A 24,425-nucleotide genomic window follows, 5' to 3' on the forward strand; every position below is an offset into this window, starting at 1 on the left:
AGTTCACAAATGTACGATATATAGTGTGATATATATCTGATATAACATCTTCAGCCACTTAAAATAAGGTGGATGAGGGTCAGTGTGCTTTAGTCTGTCACAGGTGCTGATTGACAGGTAATCTATGGGTGAAATCAGTTAGGAGACAGTCTCTCGAACCAGCAGGTCATCCTGCCACTCAGCTGACCAAATCAGCCGTATAGTCATTTCTTCAGCTCATTGTTCATTCAATCCATTTTAATACTGCGTGCCTTAGTCACAGGATTTAAAGAGGGAAATCCTCTACACTTAATAGTTTCCATTAAGTTTGATCAGGCTTATAGCAGAGGACAGAAATGATTTATGACTTTGTGACTTTAAGCTGCTCACAACAGTGAATTCATAATTACTTTTAAGGTGGCCTGAAAGGTCGTCATTGATAGTGTGGCCACTTCTGGAGAAAATGGCAGAGACTGATGGGGAGTTAAGTGGACATAAGGTGGTGCTTATGCCAAGCACAGCCTACATGAATAGTGGTCTATTAATCGTGTGATTAGAGTAAATTGATAGCTGCTAATGGAGCCTGTGTGTTTCAAATTGTCTGAACAATACGCTGCATGTGTATCCCTTTAGAGAGAAATGAAAGACAAACAGGACATCTGACAGCAGTGGATGTTCAAGTCCCCGGGGCGTCTTAATCTGTTATTGTTGAATGCTTCTGAAAAAACTTGCGTCTCAAGAATCAGAGTCTCCAGATTCACCAGCGAATTGTTTCAGAGTTTGACAGCAACAAACAAACCCAAGGTCATTCAATCACAGCAACAGACAAGAGGCATTTTTCGCCTTTTTTTTGTCACCAGGAGAGTAGACTGCAGAGAATAGAAACGTCAGAGTGCATAAATGTCCTTGGCTAAACTCTGTTTGAACTGTTTTTATTTCAGACAGGATGACCAGCTGGCATGAAAAAAACAAGCTTTGAAATTCCAGCTGGACTTTAAAGTCCCCAGACAGACTCTTTGCCTTTCCTTTTAATTCTGTGTTACCATAACTCTGGATAACAAGAATTAAATCCTAACGGGAAGACTGCTTTAATCAATATTCGTTGTCCCATGGTAATGCTCTGGCTCCAACTACTGTAAAAAAACAAACTCACCTCTCCACTATATGTGTAAATGTTTGTTGCTACAAGTACTGCTCTTCCCTTTATCTAAAATTAAATCTTTTAATTATGCTGGTTTGAACATGTCAGAACCAATCTGCTTAACAGCCACAGTGTCTGGCCAACACTGCTGCTGGAGAGAGAAATAAGGAAATTAACATTCTGCTCTCATTTGATCCTTAATCATCCTCCAATTATCAAAGCCACCACAGGCATCATACACTTACATGGACATGTATGTCAAGTATACCAATTTTTCACTATGTGGCCCTAAGTATGTGGACACAGAACAAAATATGAACATTTGACCAAGATGTGACTGCATACCCCGTCTCATAAAAAGAACAATTATACTACTAATTTGAACCAGATAATAGACTTTGACAGAAATGTCATTTCTTATATTCTAGACTTATATTGTCATTAACATAATAGCTTTTTAAAAGGGCTATTTACAAGTTTTCTCTACCACCTCAGATGGTTTCTTACCAGGAGCAGTGACTGAGCTTCAACCATTTTGTCTGTGTAATACAAGAGGTTTTAATACGACCTCTGAGCAGCGCTACGTTTTCAGGGCACGGTGACAGGATGGGGCTAGCTAGTTAGCATGCTAACTTCAATAGATGAAAAAAAACCTAAGAGTTAACATTTGCATTTCCACGGCTGGAGACAGCTCTCAGTAAATACTAACAACATTTCTTTTATAATGGTAAGTGGGACTAAACAGCTGTTAATGCTAATGCTGGCTATGTAGCAACTGCAAAAATGACACATAGCTCCTTAACTTGTTTTTCTGCAATATCCAATTCTAGCAACTGAACCCTGAATAATGTTTTTGTGGACATGTTTGGGTAACTGATGATTTGTTAAGGTTAGGAAAAGATTTTAGTCCTGGATAAATAAAGACTGACCTGAAGTGCACTTTTCAATATTTAACCAAAACCACCTGTTTCCCAGGTCAAGAATAAACTGCAAGGTTAATCAAAACCATTATTATGCAGGATGCTAACCACAGTCTCAGGTGTCCTGCTCTTTTTAACTCTCATCATCTACTGTAGGACCTCCCTGCAACAACTGTGCAGAATACAATGAAATGCCGGAAACCTGCATCCAGTGAGCATAAACTGGCAAAACCATTAATCAGTATATAAATATAATATCTGGGAGACATCTGTGTACGGGGGCATTATCATGTTGAAACAGGAGAGGACTCTCCATCAAGTTTTCCACCCAAATCTTTTTAATCATTTTTAACCATTTATCTGGGCTTGGGTTGCAGTGGCAGCAGGCTAACGTAGTTTTCAGGTGTGTGCTGTCGCTACTTCACTGACCATCTCATTGTTCAAGTGCCAAAGACTTAGATTTGACCAAGTTCTGTCATTATAATGATGGTATTTTGCGACTGTGACATGTTTTTGTGCAGCATCCTTTGGAGGCTGGTCATCTGTATAACCAGTAAAGACTGAGGCCGTCTTTTACAGTTATATATCAGCTGCTTTGCAACCGAAACACTTGTGAATGAAAGATTCTTCCAGGTGATCGACTAGTTTTGCTGAGTTGTTTTTTCACTGCAGACTAAGATACAAGAACATTTTTTCTCATAGCTACATCCTCCAGCTTCTCCAGAGGGAGTTCAATATATTCCCAGGCCAGATGAGAGCTGTAATTCCTTTGCCATGCTCTAGGTCAGCCCTGGGGGTCTGCTGTCAGTAGGATGTACCCAAAGAAAAAACCTCTAAAGGAGTTACCTTAGCTGTCCCCTATTGAACCAAGCTTCCTTCAGCTATCTGAACTCCTCGGGTGAGCCCACCTGCCCTGCAAAGCATATTCATTTCCGCCCCTTTTATCCGCAATATCAATCTGTCAGTCAGTACCAAATGCTCATGACCATAGGTGAGGGCTGGAACATAAATCAGGAGCTTCACCTTCAGGATCAGCTCCCTTTCCACCATCAAAGTCCAGTACAAGCCTGCATTAATCCTGATGCCACGCCAATCTGCACTTCAGTCTCCCACCCCATCTTATCCTCAGCTGCAAATAAGCTTGCAAGATGTCTGAAGTTCTTCACTTGAGGTCACAACTGACTCCAAACCCTGAGTGAGCAGTCCATCGTTTTCCAGCAGAGTACCACAGCCTCAGAAGTGGAGGTTTTTCATCCCAGTCGCTTCACTCTCAGCTGGAAAGTGTCCCAACGCACACGAGAGGTGAGAGAGGAAAAGGATATAGATGGGAAAAAGTACATACAGTGGTAGACAAAGTACTCTTATCTTTTAGTTAAGGAAAAGTAAAAAAAAAAAAAGTAAAAGTACTACAAGTTAAAAATCAACATTTAAAATCCTTATTTTCAGCAAAATATCCTTAAGGGGGCAAACTGTAAGTCTTCTCTGGCGCCCCACGTGGTTTGTTGCTTGACAGGAGCTTCAGCCATCAATGTCTTTATAATACAAGACATTATGATACGTCCTCTGAGCAGCACTAAGTCTTCAGGGCAGATTTCAGGCTACAGTGAGTCACTATCAGAAAGTGACGAGACAGGACGAGCTAGCTGGTTAGCGTGCTAACTTCAGCAGAAGAAAAGACATGATAGAGTGAGTAAAGAAATGAACTCACATTACTCCTAGAATGGGAAGCAAGCAGCTGTTAATGCTGACGTTAGCTATGTAGCAGTAGCAAAACCTACAAATAGCTCCTTTAAAGATCAAAAGATTCTGTGCTGGTGACATAATACGTTATTTGATTTTTAATTCTGTTGCGTCAATGTGTCATTTTACTGTTTAAGTCACTGGAGGTGGAGCTAGTTTAACTTCTTTAGATATTTTGGTGGATTTTGTCCAGTAGTTTTGATGCTTTGTCATGTTCGGCCATTTCTAAGGGTCACCAGATAAATCTCAGGCGTCGTGAGATGATTCATGGGAGAGGAAAGAAGAAATAACAAAGTTCTGATACACATATATCTTTTTTCTCTTTTCGGTCCTTTCCTCTAATCTTTTAGTTTTTGTGAAATAATGAATCGTTTTAACTCTTTCAGCTTCAAGTGAAACCTTGTGAAAAGTTTAGAGAGGACACTTCTCTTTGATGGAGCTGCTAACAACTCAGAGACTTTTGAAACATCGAACCACCCAAACACGACACTTCATGTTTTTTTTCGTAATTGGTTTAACTTTTAACAGAAACAATGTTCTTTATTTTTGTAAGCCTAATATGTTTTGATGTAAAATCTTGACCTGTAGGTCACATATATGTATAGTGGAGTAAAAACTAGAATATTTTCCTCTGAAATGTAGGAGTAGAAGTTTACTTAAGCACAGTTCTTGAGTAAATGCACTTTTAAAAATATGTGGACACACAAACAGCTGATGTCTATATATAATCTGTATATATACACACTTGTTTTCATACCTCTTTTAATGACAAACCTCCTGCCAAAGGAAGAGGAGTATTTGATGTGTTTGAGCCGAGCTTTAAACTAAGGAGAAGATGGTATTTTATGCCCAACAACAGATGGCTCTCACACAAGCTGCCAGCCAGAGAAGCACAGAGCCAGAGGAACGGTTAAGTGGAAGGACAGATTCAGGCCAAAGTCTCAAGCCTCCAGACAGATACTTCTGGGATCAGGGTGATTATGCTTTTGAATGATGGAGGGATTTCATTGCTGACTGTTGGTGTGTGGTTTTACTTGTGGACCACTCAGACTCAAACCTGGCCTGGGGGGATTTTCTTTTGCTGACAGGTGGCTGTTTGGTGTTTTTCTTCTCATGAGAGAGCAGGGAATTAATGTGGTGTTCACAGGTTTTATATATTCAGTGAGAGCCACAGAGATCACACATGATGTCCCCTGACACTGGACCTGCTCTGTTTCCATAGAAATGACGCAAGTTCACAAGTGTGTTTCCTTCCAGCCTAGCCAGAGGAAACAGGACTTTTCTTCTTCTGTGGTTCAAAAAGGCAAGAAGATTTTTTCTGTCTGGAATAAAATTATAATTATCATCATAATTATGGTTTATCACTTGGTTTTGGAAATCGCAAGCTTTTATTCTGCATGTGTGTTGCACTGCATTGTGGTAGCTACTACTGCACAAACAATATGTTGATTGTTATCTAGTAAATCTTCTAATGTCTTTAATGTTTTTGATGATGTATTTTAAAGAATTAAAATCTTAAGTATAACGATCAAATAAGTCCCAGAGCAAATGAGAAAAAGCAAAACATTTGTGGACATAAAAAAAAAAAAACATTCTTAGTTATTATGTTAATGTTTTTACTGTTAAGCAGAACTGTGAATCAACATACGCAAACAACCCAAGAACTGAGCTGCATTCTGATTGGTGCACAGAAATTTATGACATCATCATTTGCAGATGAGACTGAGATGAGTTTCAAACCAGTGAGAGGAGCAAAGACAAACACAGAAAACACAGAAATACAAAAATCTCTCGTCAAATAACCAAAACTGTTCAAACTTTGGCAGAAAATTGAATATCCTAAAGCTCATAGTAAGAAGCTGATTGAGAACATAGATTTTCAGGGCTTTAGCTAACAGATTTTTATTATTCTCTGTGGTTGAAAACATCCCATGAAACCTCTTAACAGATTTAAAAACATACGGTGAAATGAATACCAGGAGCAAAGTCATGATGCAGACATTCTGTGAAGTGCTGTTTATTGAGTAAACGAACTGCCCATCATGGTCCACTTACAATCCACTACCTGCCACTTCGTATAAGCAGTGTACTGAGTGATGCAGCGAGGGTATCTGGCTTCACCCACGGGAGCCTTCAGGCGATCAGTCACCACGATCCTGTCGCCAGACGAGAACGTCAGTATCGGACGATTCTGCAAGATCCCGGATTACATTCAGTGACAACTTGACAAAATTTTTTGTCTAATGCCAGCATTTTTTAAAATTGTCTCTTGGTACAGTATTATTCACACGACAGCTAAAGTTTGGATTCACAACTCGGAGGATGAAGCGTGAGCAGCTGCTGCTCCGGTGATGCGTGTGTGGTCACCTGTGTTTTGCAAGCAGACAGGTCCCCATACACAATGTCTGTAGTTACATGCATAAAAAAAGATGGAGGAAAACTGACTTGGAGCATTTGAAGAGATTATGCTTGGGGTCACATAGAGCAAGGAAAACACGAGCCATTCCACAGCATGTTTGAACAGCTGGGTTGATTAAAATTGGAGAGGATCTATTCCATCCACTTCCTGTGTAGACATGCCATTGCTGAAGGTCAGGGAAAGCTCATGGTACAGTTAATAAAGAGGGAAACATCTTTCTGGTTCTGTGGTTGTTATTTCATTTCTTTGTGACCATTTTGCATCTTTTTGTGGCCATTTTCTGTCTGCTACGGCGACATTTGCCCCCGCGCACTTTGGGCATGTGCCAGGCCAGTTCTTTAATCGATCCATGGTGTTTGAGACTAAGAAACACCACTGAGACCTATCAGCCTAACTTAATTCATGCATATCTTACAGATGGTTGACTCAATCCAGATTTAAGAGAAACCAGCAGCTCCCCGTAGTGTGAGGGTTCACAGGCAGCGCAGCCTTCAATAAACATCTGCTTTGTTGAGCTCTTAAATCTGCAACTTATTTCTTACTCGCAGCATGTGTTTGAGCTCACACTGCGCTGATCTAAGAAAGTGTGAGAGACACAGAGAGAAAGAGGGGAACATGTGGGAGCGTCAGCATGTGGTGAGAAATCCCTTCACATCATATTACCAGCCAGTTTAGCTCTTACATTTGGAATTCACGCCTGTCTCCACGCTCCTTTTAACGCCTCTGCAGTTATCAAATCATTAATTAAGCTTATGTCGAATCTACCCAGCGAGCCTGGTGTGGAGGAGGGATACAACTGCAACCACCACCTGCCATCTGCTTCCAGAGTGCTCATGTCGCAGCCGATCAGTCCTAATGGGCCGTCTGTCCAGCCAGATCCAGAACAAGGATTTGTATCAGCAGATCACTGACACGGCTGTTTCCAGGCTTGGAGACCAGGCAGTCTGCATTAGAGAGCATCCTGATATAAAAGACCATAAAGACACCTCCGTGAAATGCAATTACACAGTGAAAAATATGCATTTGTACAGTTTTACCACAATGCGCAACAAAATGAGACCTCATAAGAGCGAGCTGTATATCTTTAAATCCACCATAATGGTACAAATGATTTTCTGCTGGGTTAAGGTGCCATTTGTACCAAGTCAGTCTGAACTACAGCTAAAGTTGCCAAGGCTGAATTGGTGTGAGCACAATAGAGCGCCCACATACAGCTCTTCTATTGGCCTGCAGCTTCAGGCTAACTTTGGTCTCCCACAAACCCATGGAAGAGAAGGCGTCAGGCTCTCTCAAGGTACAGTCACAATAGCCTTATATTCAGTGAAACAGCCCAGCACTTACTCCCAAAAAAGATGTGATGGCACAAAGCTGCAGTGATGGAGAATCCTACCAAAAAGAGTAATGGCACACGCTAGAATTATGATGTTTCCATATCTAAACATAAAGCATCCATCCATGTATGTACTGGTCAATCATGCACATCTGCAGAGAGAGATGAACAAAGGTGAACTCCTTTCCTACAGGGCAGGTTGAAATAAAACAGGAAACATATGCAACCTTCAAATCAAGTGAACGGGAGATGAGTGAATATTCACAGGACGGAGCTGTAATGAGACCAAAACACAGACAAACTCTAAAAGCTGCTCTGTGAGGATGGAAGTTGATTCAGTTGCATTTCATTCAGACAGATATTTCACTCATGAACTGATCAAATTCAAATATTTCGTGTTTTTTTTTTTCATTCAACAATCATCAATTAACTGAAGCATGAACAGCTGAGCCTCAGTACACCTGAGTGGAAAGGAGCTGCACTCCCTCACCAATCACATGACCGGCCGCGTCAATCAAAAGCTGAGTTTCTGTTACATCTGTCTTTCAGCCATTTAATACCTACTAAAGTCTGATTAATACAGTTGATTAATACATTTAAGATAATTTCACAATGATCTTTTGTGTCTGTTTCATCTTGTCTGCTTGCTTTCTAAATATTTTTTTCAAGGTCCTCTCATGAATGCAGGCACATGAATTCCCAGTGCTCCACCAGGTGCTGGCAATCTGGACCCTACCATGTGGGATTGGCGGGGGGTGTTGCGTTTTTTTCTTTGTGTTTGTACCATCAGCCGTAACAAGAATATCTGTAACTTCAATACGGTGTTCATTCACAGTCAAAAGAAAAGTTAAATGAATAAAGTTAATGAAGAACTGCATACTTAAATGACTTGACAGCTTTAATTGTTTGATTTTCACGCCTCTCTAACGTGTAGGTGGGTTTGACCAAAGGGTATTTAAAGCTGCTGTCTGCTTAGAGGACCTGTTTTGATTGTGTGGCTGGGACAACCTGTCTATTTAATTTTAGGTTGTGCACAAGCGGTGATGGCTCTGCATTGTGTGTCTGTGTAGTTGGCCTGGAAAACGCTTCTAAAAGACAGTTAACCTTTTTTTTTTTCTGGGGAGTTTTCTGTTTGGGCTTAATTTATTTTGCTCCACGGCTCCCTGAGCTGCTGATTCACAGCCTGATGGAGTTTCCAGATCCATACCCAACGCTGAAGTAAAGATTTAAAGTTGAGGTTAAGAGCAGCTGAGTCTCAGATGTCTTGAGATGCCCACTGTACAGGCTTACAGATGATAGGTGACTATGTCCACACGTCCTGGTCATGGCTGAAAACTGAAAAATTATTGGAACTATGTTTTCCAAGATAAACAGTGACATCCCACAAAGACCCAAGATGGGAAACAACACCTACTTCAGACTCTGTTTACAGTGGCAGTGAAATTTATTATGGTCAAAGCCTAACCCTCCCCACCTACAATTTATGGACACAAAAACTATGGGACATATATGCAGTGGAACAAATAACCCACTCAGCGAGGCTTCAAAAACCCAAATTTATGAAGAGACGAAGCTCAGCCAGGACGTTACTAATGCAATAACATAAGCTTTCATCTTTATAACTCTTCCCACAGTCTGGATTTGTCTTGTGTTTAATTAACTTTTGCTCGTCCATCATGTTATCTAACAGTTAACAAAACTAAAAGGAGTACCTTGTTAAAATGGTCCGTAATGAGTCCTTTGATGGGTCTGTAATGAGATAAATACTGTGACCATGTGGATAGTAATGAATAACATAATAGGACAAGACAGAGGGACTGTACATAGGATCATAATGTCCAGAAATGGAGGTTTTATTTTATTTCTGTGGCCTGCACTGTGCCAAAAAAGTTGACATAAAAAAATAAGTTCTGGAAGAAAAAACTTTTTTACAGACAATAAATCCTTTTGATTTAGTTAACAACACAGCCTCTCTTCTGGTGACACCCTCACTAAACTTTTCAGTTTTTACCCTCAGAGTCATCTGAGAATAAGTTATTTTTCATCTATTTCCCAGTTTTTATTTCTAGTGTGTGTCATGAGTGTCACAGCCCCTCTTGCTGCTAGACGGTCTTTTTTTTTTTTCACTTTTCATTTTGCTGCAGCTTTGAATTAGGTGCATCAATCAAACAGTTTTGTCTCGTTCAGCTGGATTCAACAGCAACGGATACACAGGATTTTCAGAGCAGGGCGAGGCCGCCGTAGTTTGAGTGAGAGTGAATGTCAAGTTAAGTTTCACTAGTTGACTGTGACAGCGCTGTTAGCACATCATTGAGATTCAGTACAGGTTTAGATCAGAGCTGGCATTATTGGCCACATTTCATGGTCTGAATCTTTTAAATTCCTTTTCCTTGCCAGCTAATGGAGGACTGCAGGTGGCTGCCCAGACACTGATCTGCACTCAGTTGTGTGTGTGTGTGTGTGTGTGTGTGTGTGTGTGGTGATAGGTAATCTTCCCGATCTCCTCTTCCCTTTGAACACTCAAACAGGGCAAAACCAAAATAAAGCGGCTCCTCATAGGCCTGTCAAACCTTTACTTTTAAAACGTATTTTGAAGCTTTTATCTGAGTCTGGGAAACCTAAAGAGACTCGTTGCATCCTCTATTCATGGAATTATCTACACACAAATAAACTGCATTGTCGACCACTTTCCTTGTGGCATTAGACTCCAGGAATCACAGACAGAGCCGACAGAAGTTGTAGGATGTGTGGCAACCTTCAGATGAATGGCACGAGTGATTGAAGTCAATTTCTCATCAGTACTTGTGGACATAGTGCTCCTAGTGGAACCGACCCGTCTAAAGGTCCCTCTGTGGGACGCTGACAGGCTCAAAGGCTCCTAGTTGCATCACTCTGAAACCCTATAAGTCAGTGTATTGAGCTGAAAGTGGCTCCAAACTGCCTTGATCGCAGTGACATCAGCTGGAAAATGGAGGAACTGTCAGCTCTGTGACAGTCTTCAAACTTTTCTACTCCATCACACAGAGTGAGCTCTGCAGTTAAATCAAAGAAGCTTTTTCTGAGGTCTGGGCTCCCTGGATTTCATCTAAACAAGTAAAACATGTTACTCCTGACTAATGAAAGTGGACTCTGACTGTGTCCATGTTTTGTAGGAAGTCGGACGACGCAGGCCAGAAGCTACAGAGACACGTGGCAGCGACATCCGAGCTGCTTCTCACTGATCTGTGACCGTGGTGATCGAGCCGTGCAGGTCACATACTGTCGAGCACTGCTTAACTCCGGCGTCTATTCAAGTTGCAGCTCTGCCATCTATTGCTCCTCCAAACTAACCCCCCCTGCTGGTGTCAGAGTATGTAGCAGCTTTTCTGGGGGCTTTCATGAGCTTTCACTTGTGCATAACTGTCGACTAAAGTTATTATTTAAGTCCCTATCACCAAGTATGAGCCCTCCAGAGAAAACAATTGCAGGAGACACATGATCATGTCCAGTTTAAACCCTCAGCATCTTTGAAATTTCCATTCCAACTATTTTACGGTTTACCCTGGTCTTACCCTGCCTCTCTTACATGTTGTATATTCAAGATGATTTGTGTAAAAATTCATCCTGACATATCTTTGATCTTTGGAAACTTTAGGACCTCCACAAAATAATTTAGTAAGATACACTTTGTAAGTAAAGAATCACCTTTAATCTAGATTTTGACACAGGTAAAGGAAGTGGAATCTAAAGGACATGCATTAGGGACCTGACTGTGAGGATTGCGATGTCCCTTCAGTCTTCAAAAGTTCATTTTTATATTTCCTGTTCACAGCTGCAACAAAGTTTTTCTGATTCCTGCAGAGTTAAACCAGCGGATCTGAACACGATACCATAACCCTGTACCATCAGGCTATACTGCCCCCTGCTGCCTGTTTATGGTCATTATGGTCCACACATAACAAAAAAAAACAAAAGTATTGACTTCAACTTTCAGGTTTTATCTTTTCTTTAATTTTTCAGGCAATTCTAAAAACGCTAATTTCAATATAAAATGACTCTTGGATGGTGATGTACTCTGTCTCTAACATGTGACTCTTCATATGTGGCTGATTTTACAAAGAGAAGTGTTGTTGAATTGGTTACTGAAATAAACTTTAAACTGGTCCGTTTGCTGTTGTCTTCACTGTGAATTTGTTTCCCTCGTTCAGCCAAAGATTCCCTTCTTCTTTGCTGTGGAAGAGAAATAAACATGTTATCACTTATCCAGCATCTTCTTCTTCATCATCATCGTCATTTGGCTGCTGGTTGGTTTGTCTCTCTTACCTTTCTCAGTAACTGTATACATCGCTTCCATGCCAGCTTTAATGTGATCAGTGACGTGACAGTGGAGGAGCCAGGTACCGGGATACTGAGGACGCATCTTTACTGTCTGAGAGGGAGAATGAGAGCAACTTATCATTTACAGGCCCTGAGTTTCACTTTTACTATAGTTCAACAGCTGTGTCAAGCCAGAGGAGAGGGTCTAGATATTCTGTCATTTTTATTGATGTTTTTCAGTTTGCAGGAAAATCAAAGCATTTTTTCCCATATATTTTGGATTTATTTGGTCTAAAAGGTCCCATATCATATAAAGTGAGATTTCCATGTCTAGGTTCTATATTAATACATGGTGAAGGTATCAAGTCCACAGAGAAATGCACACAGCCTGTATTCAGAAACTGAGCCTCAAAACAAGCTGTCAGGACTTCTGGAACTTTGATGTCACAACAAAGCAGTCACCACTCTCAGCCACCCCAAACCAAGCCCATCCGGACCCACCACCCAGCCCTGCAGGATTTGCTTTCTCTGAGTGTTTACCTGAAATCTGCTATATTTTTATTCGATCACTCAGAAAACAGTGAGCCAATCAGAGGCTCAGAGCCTCTCTTCTCTGTTGACCTGTTGTTACCAGAGCTCCAAAGAAAGGCCTGAGAGAGGAGATGTGGTTCTTAAAACCACAAATATATCTTCTTATAGATATCAGAACACTCACAGTGATATATATGGGACCTTTTTAAAGATGGTGGATGCGGCAAAGGATTCATATAATGTTTTGGTTACAAGTCTAGCATCTCCTAATTTGAATAATACTTGATACAGATTTTCTGTATGTTACCACATTTAGTTTTCTTTGTTAAAAGTAATGAAATGTAATTAAAAGTTTCTTTATTAGAGAAACACTATTTTTGTATTTCTTGTTTGTTTTTTTTGTCTCATTCACACCTTTTTTTTCTTACCTGTTTTCTGTAATTACACTGATCTCTCAAAGTTACAGGAATGTGGTCAGTATGTTAAACATGATGTTTTTAATGCTGCAACAACGAAAAGTTTTTAGAGAAAACCGAAACCATTAAATCAGGAGGTTCTGAGGTTTTTACCTGGAAGGTGGCTGGAAACAGCTCGAACACATCAGTACGATGAGGACCTCCACCCAGCTGGAGGGGGAAGAGGATATCATTTATCATTTGTGTAGTGCAGTGTGTTTGTAATATTATTGCGTTGGTGTAACTTGTGTATGTGTATGTTTTTATTTACCTTATATTCCACACTGTGTCCATGCCAGTGTGCAGTGTGTATGTCCACTTCATTGCCCATTCCCATCAGGTACCAGTACACCTTATCACCCACCTCCATGGTCAGACCATTCAAGTTACCATACACGTATCCATTAATGGCTGCATACAAAAGCACAAACACACGTTTTGGAAATAAAATCTGATGTAGATGAAGCAAGAAAAATATCCCATCTGTCCAAAACAAAGCAGTTCATTTTGTGTACGTGTTTATCTCACAGTGCATCTTGTTGCTCTCTATAAAGGTTTCGTCATCCTTCAAGTTTGCGCGAGGGCTGCTGATTTGGGTCCTGATGTTTTCATCCAGATACCTGTTGTTGTAAACATAGTGACAGCAATAATTAAGCCTGATATTGTGCAACATAAGGACAGCAGTTCTCATTCCTGACAATAATGAGTACAGTGTATTTGTGATGTAGCCCCCACAGTCAAGATGGAATAAGACATGAGGTGGGACCCCGTGACGTCTTTTTCACTTTTCAATTTTCTACAGATGGAAAAAGTCAGAGTGAAAATTACAGACTGTGAAATTTCTGAAACAGTGTCAATGTTAAGTGTCTCAAACATTTTCAATGTTTTCGGCAGCTCAGTTGAAATCTGGTTCAAGTGGTCTTGTAATTTTGTAATTTAACTGAACCTGACTCTGAAAGGACTAAACAGTTCATCGTTAGCCCTCTTTACTTACCAGCTTTCGTTCTCATCAAAAACCAGGAAGAGCAGCGCAAACTCTTCTGTTTCTTTCTTTAGTCCCAAACTCCTGGAAGCAAATTTATAAAACTGTCCATTAGCATTTTAGTCCACTTGTGTACCTCAGTAAAACATCACAAATCATCCACTGGCCTTTTCAGATCTCACACAATCACACTGTGTACTGCACCACAACAGTAAGTATGAAGCAAGATGAATCTAACACTCACCTGCCCCAGCTGCGGCGGCAAATCACCAACGGACCAACTAGCCCGCTGTAAAGGTCCTGAGGGAACAGGAAGAAAAAACATGTCTGTGTGCTTTAATGCCTGTGTGTGTGTGTGTGTGTGTGTGTGTGTGGTGTTGTTGTTGTTGTTGTTGTTGTTGTTGTTGTTGTTGTTGTTGTTGTTGTTGTTAACATACCTTGACAACATCAACAGTGGAGTAGTACGCTGACACAGAGCACTCCTCCTGCTCCGTGGTCGGTCCTGTATTCTTTGTAACATACCAATAGTAGGTGTGGGTCTCACCTGGGAATGACATCATTTCATCATTTTTCATTTTTCTCCCCATGCCATTATATTAAAAAAAAAAAAAAAAATTACAGTTCAGTGGAGCTGAGTGTGAGGATCAAGTCCCTTTTTTTTTTTAAGTGCTAAAAAAACGTAGTTGTGCACGTTTAAATTTGATTCTTCAATAATGATCGAATGAAGCCACAACGAGACAGAGCAGCGGAACAGTCGGTGACTCTGAAAAACCCTCAGACTGTTGTTCATACAACCTCCAACAATAGAGGCAAATGCTGTTGTTGGGAAAATATGTCACCCAAACTGTTTATTGATTTTGTCTCTTTGCCAAAGCAACAACCAGGAAAAATAAGCTTTTACTGCTGGGATTTACTGTCCCGCCTCCCTGTCGGCTGATATCTTGCCTGCTTGTACCTGGTTTGGTGTGATAGACGTCAGGGGTCTCTGTCTTGACCCCATGGGCGTGGATAGAATAAGGTCTGGATGCCATGTTCTTAAAAACCACCTTTATTTTGTCCCCGACATCAGCATGAATCATTGGACCTGGGAGAGAACAGAAGGATTCTCTAGTCAAGCTGCATATTGTTTATTTCAAGTTATTACTTGTGTTAATCTGCTTTTTGTTAGAGCAAGGCTGTTTATATGATTAAAATATAGAAGTTTATATGATTAAATCTCAATTCATGTGCATTTTCACATTATCCCTAAAGGCGTACCCATAATGCCAAGGTGTTCCATATCAGGTGTTCTCTCCACCTGCTTGGTGAACTTGTCATTGGTGAACTGGCGGTAGACCACCTTCTTGTAGCGGGAACCTATGAATCCACCCTGCTTGTCCAAGAAGACAGTGGCAGGACTGTGGAGGGAGGGGGTCAGAAACAGTTTCGTTTTTAAAGAATGATCTTTGACAGAATGTTACTCAAACTGGAGGAAGTGGTGGATTTGATGGGAACTATTTTCAGCTGCGTATTAACACACTGAGTGAGTGTTTACAGCTGTTCGTGGTGATGAAGGGACGTGTCATCTCGTGTAACAGTGCGGCTCACTGATGTGTGGAAAACAATAGAGGTCTAAGACACAAAGTATCACCCACAGACTATATTTTTAGGATCAATAAATTGTAGCTTTTGAGAGACCAAAATTTAAAGCAAACCATAAATCATCTCAGTCTCATACCTCTCCTGACCGCGGAACATCTCGGCCTCCCAGGTGCGGTTCGGAGAATAGTCCCAGTCTGTTTCCATAGCAGCGATGTAGTATGTTTTTGAATGGAGCATCGTCTCACCCTGACGCTGGAAGAAGCTGCACTTCTCCACTGTGTAGTTGGCTCTCATTCCACCGCGGTAATGGTTCACTGTGGGAGACACGACTTCAAACTGACCTGAAACACACAGACATAAGTATGTGAGGTCACACCGCGCACTTGTCAGGCATCATGTTGACTCCAGATATCAATCTAATGCAGGTCCACTGTGCTTAAAGTCAGCGCTCTATTATCAAACAGCTGCCACTTTACTCAACCAGTTTGCATTAAGTTATTGTCATGCACGTACAGAGTTCATGTCACAAATGACATGTCTGAAGTTAGAGTCTGAGCATAAAAAAGCTCAGCTTACTGTTATACATGTGGTTAAAAATCAGACTGCTGAACTGTTGTCGCTCATGAAAGCATTGTTTTATAAATTTAAAAACAATCATTCTTCTATACAGTTTTAAGTATATAGTAATATAATATGAATTATTGGAGTATAAAATGTTATTTCACTTTGTACATGTGTGACTCCTTGTGCTTGTAATAAGTTTGCAAGGACTAATTTCAGCAAGGACATTTTGGCTGGTTTCCAACTTTTCAAAGGGCGGTTTGAAGACACGAGGCTGGAGTATGGCAGCAGTTGTCATGGATTATAGTTCAGGGCAGAGGTGCCACCTCATGCTACTTCCCCTTTAGCACCTAACGAGAGTCCGAATTTCTCCAGCTGCTTTACAGTAAAGATATATGCACAAATATGCCATTACAATTAATTATCTTTAACTGAAACGACTGATGCTGTCAGTGTTAATGGGAGGACAGTCTCCACTGCAGACACTGACTTCAGTTACAAATGATTGAATTCACTTTCATTTGTCAATTGAAATATTTTTGTTGGTTCTGGTGTCAAATATCGACTTTTGTTGCCTTGATGTTTCTCGTCTTAACTGCTTGATTATTTCAACGTTAAAAATATCATTACATAATTAATGCATTTATACATGGTGCTGAATTATGTCGACCTGTGTTGGACAGTGTTTGGACAGAGAGAGAGTGAGTGAGAGCTGTGTACCCATGCTGTCTGGCTCCATAGTGACTGTGTGCGAGATGTGAGGGAAAACACTGATGGAGTCTCGTCTGTTCTGGCGATAGAGGAAACGGTTTCCCTCGAAGTAAAGACTGTTGATGTCCGTCTCTGACCCCAGTCCCGACAGGTGCCACGTTACTTTATCCCCCTTACACATGGTCAGGCCCGGGAGGTTCCTATACACGAACCCGTTGATGGCTAGAGGACAGAGCGCAGACATAAGACATGCAGAGCAGTGATTATCTCAGATGTGAGGGGAAATGTTAAAATGTACCAAACATCCTTAAAGGTAGTGGGTGAGCTGCCGGTGATCAGTGTGTGTCTCCTACAAACCATGCATCTTGTTGCTCTCCATGAAGTCCTCGTCCTCCTTGTTAACAGTAGCGGGAGCAGTGGTGAAGGTCCTGATGTTGTCGTCCAGATACCAGCTCAGGTTCTCGTCAAACACTGTGGCCATGAGGTGGAACTCTTTATCATAGTTTTTCTACATGAGGAGGAGAAGAGAAGAGGAAATATATTAAACTGTGGTTTCATGATGTCTTACAAACTGGTAACGGCTTCTTCTTTTGGCTGGACTCTCTCCTCACCCTCATTATCTCCATCTGGCTCTGATCACATTGACACTGCTCATCTCAAATGTGTGATAACAAGAAGAGACAAGTTGGAAACGGAGCATTTTCACATCAACACCTCTTAAGTTGATATTGTGACCTTCTTTGCAAGAAGTTGCTCATTTTCACATCCAGCAGACACACAACTACATTATAATTTGGAGTTTTGTGTCTGTCCTAATGAATATGTTGATATGTTGACTTAATATGATACTGAGAGGTAACACCTCACACATACAGGTAGTCATGTGTTCCACTGTGAGCCATGTAAAATATTGATTACATCTCCTTTAATAGTGCTAATGTAAAACACCAGTCTGAACAAGTCGTCCATCTACAGAAGGTCACCAAAGACCTGACAGAGGGATGTGAATGCAGACAGACCTGTAACTGCCATCCACATGGTAGCTGAGTTAGTATCAGACTAACACTGATTTGCCACATGTGCCTTTTTTTGTCAGTGTTTTAGCTGTTAAAATATATTTAATTCTATCGCAGTGTCAGTTTTCTTATTTGGCTTCTCAGTCTTTGAAGCATTCTGAACTGTACTAACCTGTATGAAAATTGTTATACAAATAAAGTTTAATCAACATTTTGTCACTTAGTCTCTTTTTGATACAGAAGGTTTTCAAACATTCATCTGCCTCCTTAACTTTTGCTTGAAGCTAAATTTAGAGTAATTATAACTCAACACCTCTCTGTTCCTACACTATTGCAGCTGCACATTTCTTGAGCTGGCATAAGATCATGATTGTTACACTGGTCTGACAAAAGGTTGCATGAATTCTGATGTCTGTGCTCAGCCTGAGGTTAGATCGAATCAAACCGTATCATTTAAGACCACATAAATTGCACAAAATTTGAATGGACACTTTAATTGGCTTCAATGTCTGATCTGATTTACATAAGTTATAGAAAGTCTGCTGTGAGGGGCCCCGTCTTTACCTGTGCTCCTTTCTTCAGTGATCCCTGTCGACAGACGAGGAGGGGTCCGACCAGTCCGGAGTTAGTGTCTTTGACGGGGTTCACTCCAGAGTAGTAGAGATAAGTCAGACAGTCAGCTTCTCCCGCCACTGGACCAGCACCCAGGGGCACCATCCACTCGTAGGTGTGCACTGTCCCTGGCCTGACCAGAGCGGCTGGGGGAGGAGTCACCACTCCTACAGCCACAGACAAGGAGAATCATCACAATGATAGGATTTTTGTTATGTATGCTAACTGAAAGTGTTGCTGTGATCCAGGTTTTTAACTCACTCGGTTGCCTCTTGAGCTCCCGCAGTTTCTTTGCTGTGTAAGACTCTGAAGAGAAGATTAGGGGGAGGAAGTGTGGATGTGATGAAGCATATACATATACATCTAGTACATTGCTAACAATGTGTGTAACTGCATGTATTAACCTTCCAATTCATTGTAATAGAGCGTCCCATCCTGCTCGATACTGTACTGAACACCATGTGGTTGTATGGTGTAGGGCCGGCTGGCTCTGTTCTTAAACACCACCTTGATGGTGTCCCTCTCTTCAGCTCGCAGCACAGGACCTGGAGACATAAATGGACACACACAGACACACAAGTGCACACACTAAGTTGTTGCTGTGTATTGGAAGACAACTCGCATTTACAGTTCAATATTAGTGTCCTAACGGTGCGCACACAGTTTTCAAAGACGAGGGGCTGCAAATGATAAAAGGGTCACGATCAATTTCCTCACAGCAGGATAGAAACATGTTTGACATATTTGAAACATTTGTGTTGAAAGCAGGAACTGGAACATGACAGGAGGAAGTACAGTCATGCAACAATTCCTAACTAGCAAAAAAGGAACTCTGTCCAGATCAGTATGAAAGCCTTATTTCTATTAATTCATGAACATTACAATGATGAAGTTTAGGCCCAAACACCTGTAGAGTTCAGCCAATTGATTAGTCGAGCGACAGAAAATGAAAGGACATCCTCCGGCTCCAGGTTCTCAGATATGAGGACTTCCTGCTTTGCATGTCATTGTGATCCAATATATCTTTTAGGTTCGGGACAGTTGGGAGAACTAAGCAGTATGAGGACAGATAAAAATTTGTTATGTGCATTTGAACTATTTTTCTGATAATTAACTAAAAAAACAGTCTGCAGAATAATCATTAGAGAAAATATTTGTTAGTGACAGCCATGTGCTTTTTTAACTTGGAAGGTGAGCAAGACAAACTAAACTACTGAGTAATCAGATCAGAAGATCTGTCCCACCATGAATAACTGAAAGGTATGGATTACCCAGAATTCCAAGGTGCTGCTCCTGTGGGCTGCGTAGCATCTTCGTTGTGAAGGTGTTGTCAGTGTATTCCACATAGCGAACCTTCTTATAGCGGCTTCCGATACGGTTTCGACCTCTGGTTACAAACATGTCTGCCTCCCTACACACACACACACACACACACACACACACACACACACACACACACACACACACACACACACACACACACACACGTCTCAGCAAGACAAACCAGGACCATTTCTGTGTGTGTGTGTGTGTGTGTGTGTGTGTGTGTGTGTGTGCATTAACCAACCCATCAGTAGGCAGTGTAGGAGCGTAGTCCCAGACCTCTTCCTCAGCAGCAATGAAGAAGGTTCTGAGTTCACCGTGTGGTCTGGCCTTATGGACGTTGGGGAAACACTTCTTGATCTCAAATGTTGCCTGCATTCCAGCTTAATGGGAGCACAAAACCAAGCCTGTTAGCCGCCGCACAGTGGGGGGGTGGGGGGGGGGGGGGGGGGGGGGGGGGTGATACATCTTGGTTAAAACTGAGTGTGAGGACTCACCCATCAGATGGTCGTTGACAGTGCAGGTCAGCAGCCAGTGTCCAGGGTTATCGGCTACCATTTGAGCTGTGGCGCTGGAGGCCGGGAAAAGACTGACCATGTCTGTGTGGTGGTTCTGCACGGTCAGGATCTGGCCGTGGAAATGAACTGAATGCATGTCCACCTGTTGTGGTAGATAAATCACATTTTAGTTTTAAGCTAACACCAAGAAATTATGTAGACTCATGGTAATCCAGGTGGCAGCTCACTTTCACTTAGCAGCCCTGCAACTAAAGTAAAAAACAGCTCAAATACAATCTAAATAACACATGTTCAACAAATGAGCTTTTTCACCAAATTATCAGCATAGCTAAGAAATAATTGTAGAGGGAGAACATGCGTCTTTTTGAGTTTTCGGGGTCAAATGATCAATTTATCATAATGAAAGAAATTGCAACAGGCTTTTAGCGACAAAATTAGAAAACTAACTCAAAATTTTGAATATGTTAAAAAGCAGGTACTTGATCAGGTTAAAGTGCTTTGGCATGATGTCAATATCTAGGCTGACAAATCTTTCCACATTTATATACACTTATTAACATAAATACACAGATTCTTGTACACCACAGAAAAAATGTTGAATGTATATTTATAAATAAAAACATTTTCAAAATTACATAAGCAACCTATTAGAAATTTTAATAATCTAATATATTAGTTTAGCCCATACAAATATGTATGTACATGCATGTATGCTTATCTTGTTGACATGTTACACAAATATATATCCATCCCATAGCCTGTCAATATACTGTATGTTGATATTATATACACAGCGGGGTCCATAAGTCTTGAGACTGTTTTCCCAGAATGGAAAAAATAAACATAAGCATATAATAATTTTATATGCATGTTTTCATATAATCTAAATATATAGATTAGTTATATCAAATGTGGTTGCAACATGTCATATGAAAAAAATTCATCACTGATATTTTTTTTTATGTATGTATGTAGCCTACATATACAAATTTTCCTATGGGTATTTCATATGTTATAAACTTATATACATCCTCTGGATATATGAAGATATACATGTTAATAATATATCTCCTCATAGTTGATATATATCCTCTCTTGATTTAGGGACATATATGTCATATATTTCATTTCTTCTATTACATTTTTTCAATGTTACACTTAAAAGTTGAGCATTAGAAAATCACTTTTAGAGAAACCCTGTACAGTCAGATATTCTGGTCGATAGTTACAGATATGAAGTAATAGTTACCTCATTTCCTAATCCAATCATGTGCCAGTGGATTGTGTTGCCTTGGCACATGCTCAGTCCAGGCAGGTTACCGTACAGAAAACCGTTAATACCTGCAACACACACTCAAGGTTAAATGGTGTAGTTGTGTGTGGAAATGTTGACGTGGATGTAATGCTCTCCTCTCACCGTGCATCTTGTTGCTCTCGATGAAATCCTCGTCCTCCTTCAGGCCTCTGGCAGGATTCGTGATGTACGTCCTGATGTTTTCATCCAGGTACCAGCTGAAGTTCTCATCGGACACCATGAACAGCAGAGCGTACAGGTAGTCTCCTGACCTGTCGCCATGTAGGTCCAAGGTTCCTGGAAGAGAGAGGAGGAAAAGAGGTTCAGTCCGTTGTTCTTGTTCAACTTATCAATCAATTGGCAAATAATTTCAGCTCTGATTTTTGTACACTATTCGGTAGTTTAAGCTTTTCATATGTTTTTGTATGTAAAATTTTAATAAAGTCAGTAGCAATGAGCACAACTGAATAAATGTAGTGGAGTTAAAAGTACAATATTTCCTTTTGAATTAAAGTGTGCAGTATTAAACTGTAAATGTTATACTACCAAATACTTTGAAAAGGTCCCAGTACCTCTCTTACAGACAATGAGGGGTCCTAACAGTCCTGAGTTGATGTCTTTAGGGGGGCAGACGTGGGAGTGGTAGAATCTGGTCATGCAGTTGCTGTCCTCTGATGTCGGGCTGTGGGATTCAGGGAGGGTCCACTCATATGTCACTGTTTTTCCAGGAGCCACTGAGTCATCAAGCTTCAGCTCTGGACTAGTACCATCTGGGTACAGGGCTCCTGCAGAGGCAGACACAAGCACAAAAACACAGGGTCAGACATCTATCAGTCTGTCAAGTCCGCCTGTGCTCATCCGTTCATGTGGCAGTTCATCCATTCATTCATTCCTTCATTCCTCCCTCACCCTCGTTGCCCTTGCTGTAGTTCATTCCATGTGGGTGGATGCTGTAAGGTCTGGATGCTGCGTTCTTCAGGTGGACAATCATTGTGTCTCCCTCCTCGGCCATCAGCAGGGGCCCCAGGTAGCCGAGCCAATCAGACTTTGCCACCTCTACCCTGTAGGTGGCGTCAGTGTACTGCTTATAAACAGCCTTCTTGTAGGTGGGGCCGATCCGCTGGGGGCCCCGCTTTAAAAAGACTGAGGCTTCTCTACAGAGAGAGAGAGCGAGAGAGAGAGGTGTCTGTCATTACATGGATAACAGCTTTAACAGTGATATATACATTTTTCATTTAAAAAAAAAAATCTAGTTACATGTTGTTTAGGCCTGTTCACAGCAAACATTATGACTTGTGACTGTGGGAAAAGCCACTGGGGAAAGAGAACAGCTTTGAAAAGCACAAATGTTCCTAATAACATTAACAATGTCTCTGTGCAACATAAACATTATTAAATGTAAATCAGCCATCATTCATTTTATTATTTACACCTGTGATTTTTCCCACTGTGACATGTTAGAATGTCTCCTGTGAAAAAGGCCCATTGTTCCAAAACGTGTGTGGAGATAATTACATTTATCGTTAAAGACGTTTGGTTTTTTTGTGTCATTGTAGCCAATATGTAATTTTTCTTAATGGATCTGCATTAAAGTGATGTATAGCTGCTGCAGTGTCTTTATTTTCATCTATATGTATATGGTTTTGCATGTGTAAGTTAAGTCAAGTCAGTATCTTTATAGAGTACCGCTTGAAGGAATAATAAGAAGACCTTGATCATCTATTTCTACGATTAATTGTGCAAGACAAGGCAAGACAGTCAACATGACTGACGTTAGCTTAAAAGTGCAATTTAAAAATGCATATTGGACAGAAAACACGTCCAGAAGAAAATCAAAATATCTTCTATTAATGTAAATTCAAAAGCAATTGTAAATACGTGGATGTAAAAATTGCTCCACAATCTGAGGCAACATCTGAAATCTACCCTTGGGGTTAAATAGAGAGCAGTGATTGGTCAGAGGATCTGAGTTGGCTGCACAGTCAGTCAGTGATAAAAGGTGGAGTAGAGATCTGAAGTTCATTCTTAACTTTGGAAACAGCAGCAAAAAAAGTAAAGTTTTCAACCGCTTCTAAACCAAGAATGTGTCCTTAAGTGCTCAGAAAATGGAAGTTAATGCTGAGGTGTTTTTGTCAACTGGACCCTGATATGTGTTTTTTCTTTTCATTTTGTTTTTTTGTTACTGTTGTATTTTGGGCCACCTCCGTGGGGGTAACTGACCTCCTTTTTACAATAAAAAGAGTGAAGATATGTGCACTTACTCATCCTCCGCCACCGTGCGGTTTTGAATGATGTTCATCCCACTTGGAGCATAGTTCCAAGACACCTCCTCTATCCTGAGGAAGTACTCTCTCCTCATCCCAGACACACATACTGCTGCACACCACAGCAGCAACACACTCCTTAACGTCAGCCAACGCATTTTGATCAATGAGGAAGTGTTGGCGCTTCACCAGCTACAAGACAATCCAAAGAAAACTGCCAGTGATCCACTAGGTGATGATGAAGAAGACAGACAGACGGACAGTTCAGTTGACTGACGGCAGTGAGTTTGCGAGTTGGTCCGTCTCAGAGACTTTAGACCCTGTGTGTGTCTTTATACTCAGCTGCTGACAGCAGGGAACAGCCAAGCAGGGGCAGGGGGGTCACTGACCATCAGACAGGGTTTGAGGCAGCCAATCAGAGGCCTGTCCGAGCTGTTTGATCAGCAGCTGGGACTTGCATAAGAGCAGAAATTCTTTGTGACATCCATATTTGATCTGTCCAAAACTTCAAAGATCAGACTGATGTTACATTTACATCAAACTTCGTGCTGTTTGTCTCCTTTTCAGCTGAAATAGAGAAAACCTGATCTGTGTCACGTTCAGTTTTTTCTGTGCATGTGGAGACGCAGACAAAAATCTGGTGTCGTTGCGTTCAGCCACCAATGACAACACTGGACTTTTGATCCAGTCAGTGTCCACACACTCTGAAACATGCAATACACTGCTGACAACAGACTATGTGACCTAAATCA

General features: G+C 41.0%; 1 protein-coding gene and 1 long non-coding RNA gene across 3 annotated transcripts; one reads left to right on the forward strand and one right to left on the reverse strand.

Moving 5' to 3' along the window:
* The first annotated feature begins 1,829 nt into the window (after positions 1 to 1,829).
* Positions 1,830 to 9,082, forward strand: LOC139626210 (uncharacterized). The gene is made up of 3 exons (XR_011692154.1): positions 1,830 to 3,342; positions 4,640 to 4,754; positions 5,003 to 9,082. It is a non-coding gene; the product is annotated as an uncharacterized lncRNA (long non-coding RNA).
* A 2,414-nt stretch (positions 9,083 to 11,496) lies between these two features.
* On the reverse strand, positions 11,497 to 23,990 carry cp (ceruloplasmin). Of its 2 annotated transcripts, XM_071486479.1 has the most exons (24): positions 23,671 to 23,990; positions 22,319 to 22,563; positions 21,982 to 22,194; positions 21,533 to 21,706; positions 21,365 to 21,456; positions 20,095 to 20,257; positions 19,842 to 19,980; positions 19,546 to 19,685; positions 18,679 to 18,819; positions 18,536 to 18,580; positions 18,227 to 18,441; positions 17,004 to 17,154; positions 16,656 to 16,868; positions 15,511 to 15,715; positions 15,051 to 15,190; positions 14,749 to 14,877; positions 14,231 to 14,337; positions 14,038 to 14,093; positions 13,806 to 13,877; positions 13,340 to 13,431; positions 13,083 to 13,222; positions 12,926 to 12,982; positions 11,832 to 11,937; positions 11,497 to 11,738 (listed from the first exon to the last, which is right to left on the reverse strand). In XM_071486479.1, the coding sequence occupies exons 1-24, from the start codon at positions 23,829 to 23,831 to the stop codon at positions 11,713 to 11,715; spliced, it is 3,222 nt and encodes a 1,073-aa protein (XP_071342580.1). In that variant the 5' UTR covers positions 23,832 to 23,990; the 3' UTR covers positions 11,497 to 11,712. The 2 variants fall into 2 exon arrangements, with proteins under 2 accessions (XP_071342580.1, XP_071342581.1); XM_071486480.1 differs by lacking the exon at positions 18,536 to 18,580.
* Positions 23,991 to 24,425: the final 435 nt, after the last annotated feature.

Source organism: Trachinotus anak, unplaced genomic scaffold (assembly GCF_046630095.1).
Source record: "Trachinotus anak isolate AG129_WGS33_773 ecotype Australia unplaced genomic scaffold, CSIRO_AGI_Tana_v1 ptg000010l, whole genome shotgun sequence".
NCBI lineage: Eukaryota > Metazoa > Chordata > Actinopteri > Carangiformes > Carangidae > Trachinotus > Trachinotus anak.

Excerpts from the sequence above, each read along its gene's own strand:
- cp (XM_071486479.1), bottom strand. The coding sequence starts at position 23,831 with ATGCGTTGGCTGACGTTAAGGAGTGTGTTGCTGCTGTGGTGTGCAGCA. Across the intron at positions 13,223-13,339 it reads AGAGAGCAACAAGATGCACT|CCATTAATGGATACGTGTAT; the intron begins GTGAGATAAACA and ends TTTTGTATGCAG. Across the intron at positions 11,938-12,925 it reads TGTTTCCAGCCACCTTCCAG|ACAGTAAAGATGCGTCCTCA; the intron begins GTAAAAACCTCA and ends TCTCCCTCTCAG.